Genomic DNA, 9,952 nt, shown 5'->3' with positions numbered 1-9,952 from the left:
GCAAGATAAAGGGTTAAAAAAAGGGAGGGATGACTTCAGATCTGGCATGTGGGCTAGTTGGGCTTTAAAGTAGATGTCAATCCCTGGGTGCTGGCTCAGGGCAGGCTATTTCAGAGGACATGGCCCGCACTATATTTATGCACAGAGATTTTGTCCCAAACTGAAAGGTCGAAGATTCCCAAAGCATCCCCTTCAGGAACCCCAGAAACCCCCCTTTGATGGGGGAGGGAGCCTGAGGGTTTTGGTTTCCCACGAAATGGCCCCACCTCAGTTCACTTAGTGCTCAGCCACTCCTGTCTTCCTGAAAAGGTGCCAACGGAGTGTCAGCCTGTTTTCCTCCACAAAGGGATTACGTGTAATTAAAAGGGATTATGCTCTGAAGGAAGAAACTAGCCTTTAATCAGCCAGAGAAGGACACAGCAGCCTGAGCTGGAGGTGCTCTGGGCGCCATGTATGCCTGTTGCTGCCTGTGAGCCCCAGCCGTAGACAGAGGGCTAGGAGTGGTCTCCCGGTCTTCAGTGGTCAACAGCATGGGCTTTGCCAGACAGATCAAGCTTCTGCTCTGGAAGAACTGGACCCTGCGGAAAAGGCAAAAGGTAACAGGTGCAGCTTGTGGTCTCAAACTGAGGAGGTGTGGAGCAAATAGACAGTGGAGAGAGTGGGTGGGGTGGGAGTGGGTAAAGTGAGTAGCCAATGGGCTGGTTGCCATTTATCAATGAAGCATCAGGTAACTGTCTGGCTCCTCTGTGAGCCTCTCTGACAAGTGTCCTTCACAGGAAGATGTGCTTCTCTGTCCTGAGGTAGCTGCCTTCCACCTACAGCCCAGCACAGCCATATGATAAAGTTTGCTTTTGCCTGCCCTGAGCAGGAACCCACTGCCTGCCCATCCCTCCCCTGCCCCTGGTTTTTAAACCTGCTCCTCTGTCCACATGCCCTTGTGCAGCCATCCTGTGCGGCAGGAAGAGCCCTAAGTCCTGAAGATCAGGTGCAAAGGAAAACCATGCTCTCTAAGAGCTTTCCAATCCAATGATACTGTGTTTCATTGGTTCTACAAAGCACACTGGTTTTTCACATTTCTGAAATTGGACTGCAGCTCACAATCAAGTGTCACGTTCTTTTCTTAGTGTGCAAAAAATAACAGTGCATCTAGCAATTGATGGTGTCTTAGATTCAATGAGATATCTTATCAACAACCACAGACGTTTACTGAGACTTCCAGTGAGCACACATGGGACTGGGCTGGACCAGGGACTTAAAAGACACAGATCCTACTCACTTCGAGTCTGGCTGGGAGAACCCAAAGTATGTTTTGAGACCAAGAACAAGAAAAAGGAACATAGGCCAAATATCCCCTGAGAACAGGCAAGAGCCACAGGAGATCAGAGGATCCCAGGGGTGTACGTGTAAATCTGACTGGCCTTTTTAAATTTTTTCTAAGAAAGGGTAAAGAGTGAATATATAACTATAAAGAAATAATGCACATTGCTATGGCCTCAGGGGCATGGCAATGCCAGATGACTAAACGAGCCAAGAGAAGATGAAGGGGGGAGGATTGAGGGGTGGGCAGGGTTGAGATTAGAGGGAGCCAGGCAAGGCAAGAGAGCTTGGAAGGAGACAGGGAGGAAGACGGGCTGTAGGGAAGAAGAGGACAGATCTGTTCCAAGCCTCGATTCAGCGTGGGTTTGTGTGGGCAGGACAGGGTTTGTGTGGGCGTTGGAAAGAAGGTTAGAGAGGGAAGGGGGCCAACAGGTGGAACATCTGAAGACCTATGATGAGTGTCTCAGTCAGGGTCCAGTCGGAGGGACTCTAACACAAGGAGGTGTTAGCTAGTACAAAGCTGGTAACTGAGGATGTAACAGAACTCCGGGGTGACATGGAGGTAGCAATTGCAGGATGCAGCTACCACCCCTGGAGCTGAGAGAACCAAAGGGAGAAAGCGGAATACAGAGGAGAAGAACACAGAGGAGATGTTAGCAGAGGTGGACCTCAGACCTGTGAGTAAGCGATGCAATGAGGCTGCTGCTGGGGTCTCTGAGCCCAGTCTTAGGCCCAGACCCAGGAGGCCCTCACAGTCTCTGCTTCCTTTTGCTGGTGTTGGTAGGTGGCCCCTGTTCAGGGACTCTGTCTTCTCCAGTGTGCTTCCTAGGGGAGCACATTGCCAGCCCCTCTGCAGCGAGACGGGGACTTTCAGGCTGAGGACCTTGACTGCAGGAATCTCCCAGGAAGCACCTAGTTGGGGCTGACATTTGTATGATGACATCATGATGGCCTGGAAATTGAGGTCTCTGTCTGGTGTGCCTCCAGCTAGCTTCCCCTCTGCTCCCACATTATGGAAATTTCCAGGATGTCTGGGTATGATGGAGATATCCCCACAGCCCCTAAAAGCTCTGATAGGGATCTGTGGCTCCTTCTGTAAACTTTTGAAGCTGTAAACTTTCTGGAAGCTTCTGCCTTCACAAAATGGTGACTCTAAGAAAGAAAAATACAACACACGCAGCTCATAACTCAGCTCCTAGGTTTTTAATTCCTCAAACTTTCATGGTTTTTGATGTTTACTCTTGTGAGCAGAGCAGGAGCAAAAACCAGATACCAAATTTCCCCATTCCTCCTCTTTATCACTAAGAGCATAAATGAAAGTCTTCAGATCTCTGCTTTCCTCCCTCCCTTTTTTTCTTCCTCTGTTGACATTATTAAGTATTACTAAGTGCCTGGCACTGCAGTAAGTATCACCTCATTTAACCCTCACCTCAGTTCCGTGAGAGAGCTACCACTATTATCCGCCATGGGTACAGATGAGGTCGTTGAGGCTTCAGATGTTAGTGACTGGTGGGGCTGGATCCAGGACTCCAGGACAGGCAGACATGTCAGTTACCCCACACTGCCCCCATGTATAAAGCCCCGTCTAATAAGCTGGTCAGGAAGACCACAAAGATAGGGTGACTGTATAATTTATCATCCAATCCAGGGTAGTTTTAAAAGTGAAAGGAGGCACTATTAATAATTAATAATAGTAATAATTAATAATTGCACCAGCACAGTAAGTGTAAACTGATACTGGACCTAGCAAACTGGGCTGTATGGTCACCCTCTATGTCCTATATAGCCAGGTGAGTTAGACAGCCCCTGCCCTCATGGAATTCAGAGCCAGGTGGAAGCAGGTGTCTGTGCACAATTACTGAGCTGAAAACCATGTGCAACTGTGGAGTAGAAGGAAGCATGGGGTGGGGGATGAGGATAAGCTCTGGGAGCTCAGAAGAGAGATTGGGGTTGGCAGGAGTAAGAGAAGGCTCCACAAGGAGTTCATTCCCCAGAGCATGCGTTTCCAGTGATAAGACCTCTCCCACTGGTGGGGACAAATACATGTGCGCCCACATTTTCGATGGGTCAAGCACTGTGTTGGGATGGTTTATAAAGACCATTAGATGTGTCTCTTGCCCCTTAGAGCCCACAGTCTAGGGCCCCTTAGTGTCATCTCCCTGGTCCCAGCTTCCGTATCTGGGCAGGATACTTGGGGAAGCCTAAGGATTCATGAGAGTACGGGGCTTATCATTTCTTGGACCCCAGACCTGGACATCTGGTACCGCTGTGACCTTTGACTTGGGGCCCAGAATTAGGTGAGGAAAACCTGGCGGGTGTGGAGAAGCTGGGCAGCCAGCTCCAAGCCTTCCCAGGTCCTGGGTCATATTCATCCAGATTAAGAACCCTGTTTGGGCTCTCGGTGCAGAAGGGAGAATCCTGCAGCTCATTTCAAAACTTGGCCACCCGCTTTCAAATTGAAAACAGAGTAGGAGGGAAGAAAACCTAACTGGCCAAGATTTAAGACAACAAGCACGACTCTGCCCTTCCATGTGACCCCTCCTCCCCTAAGTAGGTTGAGTGGTAAAGAGAGGGGGAGGGGAGGGGAAAAAAAAAGGGAACAAGGAAATACCAGTTTGGAAAAAAAAATTTCCACCGGCCCCTTCTGAGCTTCGACTGGGCTTAATTAAAGTTACAGACATGTTTAAAGAGAAGGGGTGTGGGGAGTCAGAGCTGCTCTGAAAACATGTTTTTAATTACACTGTGGAATTTCTCCCTAGGGTATGCCTGTGCACAGTTGAGCATCAAGGACAAAGATGCCGCTCTGGGGTCGGGGTGCTGAGTCCACAATTCTGGGGGAGGGAGAAGAGGTTGTTGTGAGGACTTGCCGGGCTAGAAGGGCTAGAAAAGAATTGCCGGTGGTCTTTGTGCAGGGAGTGAAGTGTGAAATGCAGCCCTTCCAAAACAAATGCTCGCAGAGTTGGAGCAGTAACACCGACTTCTCAAAAAATGCTTTTCAAAGATTACCAAACACTACCTGTGCCAGTGGTTCTCAGGCCCGGCTGCACGTTGGAACTACCTGAGAAGTGTTAAAAAACAAACAAAAGACACCGAGCTGATGTCCCACGGCCAGGCATCCTGGTGTAATTGATGTGGGGCATGGCCCAAACTCCCCACAGGATTCCTGCCTGCAGCTGCGTGAGAACCGCAGACCTAGGTCAACGAAGGTGGTCATTGGAGAGGCAGGGACTATAGGCAGAAAACAGCAGCCCTAACTCAGCGATATGGTGAAGAGGAGCTCCTGCAAATCTGTACTAGTCCTAGCACTAGGCAGAGGATGAAGGAGGAAAGGAAGATTCTGATCTGGCCTCCTCCTGCTGGGTGGACTTCCAAAGACCAGATACTTCAAAAACACAAGAGTGAGTGAGTGAGTGGGTGAGTAGATGAGAGAGGGTGTGACTCACATGGCAAAGAGGGATGAGATGCACTAGCTTAAGTTTGGGAATTTTATCCATGGGACAGTTAAGACAGGCTAGCTGACCCTCCCATGGTCCAAGGTCCTCTAACATATGGAGTAGGGGACAGTGTGTGGTTAGTTTTCTCAGGAAGCCCCGTGTTTCCAAACTGACAACTGAGCAGTTCTGACTCCAGAAAGGGAGAAAAGGAGGAAACATGAATGTGAGTGGAGGGCAGACCTAGGAGTTGCAGATAATTTTAATTATAACTGCTTACTCTTCAGACTTTATAATGTGCTGTCACCTACAATGTCCCTGTGACCCTTGGGAGAAGTGAGGGTCAATAATAAATGGCTCACGTTGATAGAATGTTACCATGTGCCAGACTCTGCTTTAGGTGTTTTACACAGTGAACTCATTTCATCCTCACAGCTGCTCTGAGAGGTAGGTCCTGATATCACCCCCATTTTACAGAAGAGACCCTGAGGCATGGAGAGGTAGAATGGGTTACCCAAGGTTGTACAGCTAATAGTGAAGTTGGCTAAGAACCCCTGGTATTGACACACTCTTAACCCTCAGTATAAGCTGTAGGACAAAACCCATTTCACAGATGAGAAAACTGAGACTTGGGGATTAAGCAAGCCCCAAAGTGACTCCTAATCTAGATCTTCCCATTCCCAAATCAACATCAGTGTCTCATACACCAGACAATTCCCAGATAGACATTGCTCTATGGAAGGTGGCTGACTTACTAGGTAGGAAGCCAGTTTTGCAAGTAGTTGTCTTAAGGAAGAGTCAAATGTGTAGAATCTGGACTGGTTTTCTCATTTCCTTGGTGAGGACACCATGAATAAGTTTTGGTTTCATTGCTTGCATGTATCACTCACATTGCTATCTTGTGGAACTTGCTCCCCGACCTTGCCCACTGACAGGGTGACCTGGGATGGAAGGCGTGAAGCCAGCATACATGTCCCTGGGGGAAGCAGTTTGTTAAGTCTGCAAACGGTTGTTTACCTAAGCCTCTAGTCACCTCCAGCTTTCCAGAGAAGCCTCCTAGACCAGTCTTGACAGAGACTCACTCATTCCACCAATATTTACTGGGCACTTATTATAAGCTTGGCCCTGTGTTGGGTGTAGTGACAAGAATAGATGTGGTCCCCGTCCTCAGGAAGCTTATAGCTAGTGAGGGGTCCACCTTCATGAAGGAGTAATGACTCTGAAGTACGATGAGTGATAAAACGGGGAAGTGCGCTGCTGTGGGAACAGCTGTGCTGGCTAGTACCCAGCAAAGATGGATGAAGCTGTTAACAGTGAGATAGGGTCACCGGGGACAGTCTTTGCCCTTCCTCCCTTGACTTGCATGACCTGGGGGGACTGCCAACATATCTATGGCTATCAAGTATGCTTGGGGTCAGTCCTCTTAACACAGGATGGGACTTGTCCAATACTGGTGTTTTGCCATTTTGGGGGAGAATATGTGCCTTAAGGAAAAATCTTCTTTCTTCTTCCCATAATGTTTGTGTGAGTTTTTCCTCTAAAACATCCTCCGTAGACATATTTTGGATAAAACATTTTGTAAAAAGTTACAACTGCATAATCACCACCTACCCTGAACATGTTTTGCTTTTTCTTCAATGTATTATCTTTTTTCCGTCTTCGACTTATGATTTGTCATAATTCAGTTGCCAGCAGACCTCACCAACAGAAAAGGAACAAAGATTTATTGAGCACCTGCTATGGTGTCCACTACTTTGCTGAGAGTTTAAGTACATTTCTTTGGAAGGAACAACAAAGGGTTAAATTTAAAACCATGCGAATAGCCCCTAGCAGATCTATATATACTTACATTTCTTTTCTTAGCCATCTGCCTTAATTCTCCTTTAAATCTTATGAGTTTCCTTCCTAAGGTCTCTGGAATGGGGGTTGAGTAGAAGAACTATTACATTCCCCAATACATACCCCCCCACCCTTCCCCCAGTAATCCCACACGTCCAACCATACCCTCATGTGCAATGCCTCAGGGTGTGGGCTGTAGCAACCAACTTGTTCTCCTTCCTTTGGAGCCAAGAGTCCTTAAACTCTAAATTGAACCTAAATTTAAATACCTACTTTCAATTGTATGTTGGTACCAGCAACCTCTTCCAGTGTTATAAAATCCCATGGCGGTATAAGTTTAAGCAACAAGAAACTGTTGAAGGAAAACGTTGGTAGACCCAGATTTCTGGGTTTGACTTTGCTATGGATCACAGTATTTCACAGAGGCATTTGCACCTTCATTCATTCATTCATTCATTCATTCAGTGACCACGTATGCAAAGTCTAGCAGCACTAGAAGAAGACAGGGCCGGTGTGTGTGTGGGAGTGGGGGGAATGTGGAAGAGCACTGAGCCGGGACACAGGAGGCTGGATTTTGGTTCCAATGCTGTCACTGCTGATGAGACACTGCACAGGTCACCTGCCCTTCGTGGGCCTCTGTTTCCTTATCTGCAGAAGGAGAGGTTACAAGGAGACCTTTACTACCTGCAGTATCAGCATTACCTGTGAGCTTGTTAGACATGTGAGATCTGATGGGGTCTTACAGAATCAGAATTTGCATTCACATGCACAGCAACGTCCAAAAACATCGAAGCGCATATCTTGATGACTTTTAACGAAAGTACTGTGCTAATGCAGTTTTCTAAAATAGAGGCAGAATGGAACCCAGAGGGACACCAAGTCTTGTTAGTCTAATATATCAACGTAGAGGCAGTATGGGAGATGGGATTTAAAAAAAGGAAGTCCTTTAGGTAAATATACCACAACCAAAGTCCTATTGCATAGACAGACACTGAAGTGAAGTATGTCTGCTTTGGGTATGTTTCCTGTAATCTCGTAGCATCACTGGTCTTTCTCTCTTTTTGTTTTGTTTTCCCAGATTCGCTTTGTGGTGGAACTTGTGTGGCCTTTATCTTTATTTCTGGTCCTGATCTGGTTAAGGAATGTCAACCCACTCTACAGCCAACATGAATGTAAGCATAATGGGGGTGAGGGTAGGGGGAGCCTTGGCAGGCCTGGAGGTCCTATCCATTTGTTTAGAAAGGTTTTGGGGGCTGGGGGTGCCAGGATCTGATCTGCTTATCATCATTTTATGCCTACGATTCAGAAAACAGAGATTCATCGGCGTTATGCAAACTAACTTTTAAATCCTACACATTCTATGCAAATACTTACATGTGGTTACTGAAGAATTGTGTAATTATTTTTTATTTGGTTGTTTTTTTCCTATACCTAAACTCTTCCTGACTTTAAAGGGAGAAGATTATAGATGAGTTCTCTGAAATATTTTGGAGACAGTTCAGAGATATGTTAGACATGGTGCTAAAGAAAAATGAGAAGGGACAAAAAATAATATATTAATAATATAGTATTTCTTGGACCCCAGAGGTGTCCTGGGACCGAAGGTGAGCCTGTAAGTGCCTCTTTTATACTATGCCCCTCAGAGAAAGCCTTCATCTGGGTTCTGGCCAGGATGCCATCTTCTGGCTCTAGACAGCTGATGGGAGGGCCTCAGGAGTTATGCACAGCTGCCCAGTCCCCTATTCTTGCTCCTCAGCCTCTTGTTTTTAAGTTTCAGGCCCCAAGTTCTGACTCAGCCTTCTACGCATCAAACTTTTGCCTCTTTACCTCATCCCCCAAGGAGCCCATAACCTGCGCCTGGGCCCCCTCTTGCATGCTTGGGGGTAGATGCTCAATACAGAGTTGTGGAAGGAATAGATGGACCTCTTCTCCTCCTCAAGCATCAGCAACTCGCGGAGGCTTCTTGCGCTAACATCTCTCTGCCTCTCCCCACGCCCCCACCGAAATGATGTGCTCCTCCTCTGTTCCCCCTTCACACTTCCGTCCATGCCTCTATTACGACATTTGTCCATCTCTCCACTACACTGGGAGCTTGAGAGAAGAGACTCTGTCTCCAGCAGATGCTCCTGCTTCTTTTTTATTTTTTTAACAAATTTATTTATTTATTTTATTCTTAGCTGCGTTGGGTCTTCGTTGCGGTGTGTGGGCTTTTGATTGCAGTGGCTTCTCTTGTTGCGGAGCACGGGCTCTAGGCACACGGACTTCAGTAGTTGTGGCTCCCGGGCTCTGGAGCGCAGGCTCAGTAGTTGCTGCACACGGGCTTAGTTGCTCCGCGGCATGTGGGATCTTCCCAGACCAGGGATTGAACCCGTGTCCCCTGCGTTGGCAGGTGGATTCTTAACCTATGTGCCACCAGGGAAGTCCCGCCCCTGCTTCTTAAATGTTGGTGAATGAAGGAAAGCACCAGAAGGGCAGGGGTCCTTCCTGCAGAGGCTCTAGATCCTAGGGCCTGCATCCTACTTAGTGTCAATGACTAACTCCTTGTCTTCATTTCCTGTCTTAAAGGCCATTTTCCCAACAAGGCGATGCCCTCAGCAGGAATGTTGCCATGGCTCCAGGGAATTTTCTGCAATGTGAACAATCCTTGTTTTCAAAGTCCCACCCCGGGAGAATCTCCTGGAATTGTGTCAAACTATAACAACTCCATGTAAGTGTTGAGATTCCCACCATACTAGGAGGAGGCTGTGCACCCTTTATTCTCATCTTGCCCTGGAGTTCATGTGTGAGCACACAGAGCATGTAATGCTGAATGAGTGTTTCTGTGGCTTGCTGAAGCCTTAAACTCAAAGGAGCAGGGCATGTTTCCTCCTTGGAGCATTCTATCAGCTGTCAGGGCACTTGAGGAAAAGGCTTCAAACTAAGACCACATAACACAATTTCTTGTTCCATATATCCCCAAGATGTGACTTGGAGTCTGACTTCAGCCCCCTGCTGAGATGTGTCCACTGCCTCCAGGCCATTCACCTGCTTGGGTGGAGTCACTGGATGAAAACAACTCAGTTCCCCTTCTGTTTCCTTACATCGCTCGCCACGCTGGATCAATTCTGAGAGATCTCTGTTCCTTTAAAAGCCTTCTTGGACATCTAAAGGCTAAGAAAAATGTCAGGGAACCTTCTGAGGGTGAATGAAATCAAGTTTACAAGGTGAAGTTTGCTTCTTGGAAGACAAAGACAATTTCCAAATCCTCTGTCATAAATGCCATCAGTTCCCTTGGTCGGCAAAATCTTAGTATACTGCTTGAGAGCAGAAGTTCTTAACCTGTGGGGCTGACGACCATTCCGAGAATCTGATGGAAACTGATGGCC

General features: G+C 47.3%; 1 protein-coding gene across 5 annotated transcripts in view; it reads left to right on the top strand.

Annotated features, from left to right (window-relative positions):
• The first annotated feature begins 404 nt into the window (after positions 1-404).
• Positions 405-9,952, top strand: part of ABCA4 (ATP binding cassette subfamily A member 4) — a 126,562-nt gene continuing 117,014 nt past the window's right edge. For 2 of the 5 annotated variants that reach the window (XM_068540355.1, XM_068540356.1), the window contains exons 1-3: positions 405-596; positions 7,666-7,759; positions 9,153-9,294. In XM_068540355.1, coding sequence (XP_068396456.1) covers positions 531-596; positions 7,666-7,759; positions 9,153-9,294 — 302 coding nt within the window. In that variant the 5' untranslated portion in view covers positions 405-530. Of the gene's footprint in view, positions 597-7,665; positions 7,760-9,152; positions 9,295-9,952 lie in introns of those variants that run through there. The other 3 variants (XM_068540350.1, XM_068540349.1, XM_068540351.1) reach the window with 2 other exon arrangements.

Source organism: Eschrichtius robustus, chromosome 3 (genome assembly GCF_028021215.1).
Source record: "Eschrichtius robustus isolate mEscRob2 chromosome 3, mEscRob2.pri, whole genome shotgun sequence".
Taxonomy (NCBI): Eukaryota; Metazoa; Chordata; class Mammalia; order Artiodactyla; family Eschrichtiidae; genus Eschrichtius; species Eschrichtius robustus.
The sequence above is the reverse complement of the archived record's forward strand: the minus strand, read 5'-3'. Positions and strand labels throughout refer to the sequence as shown.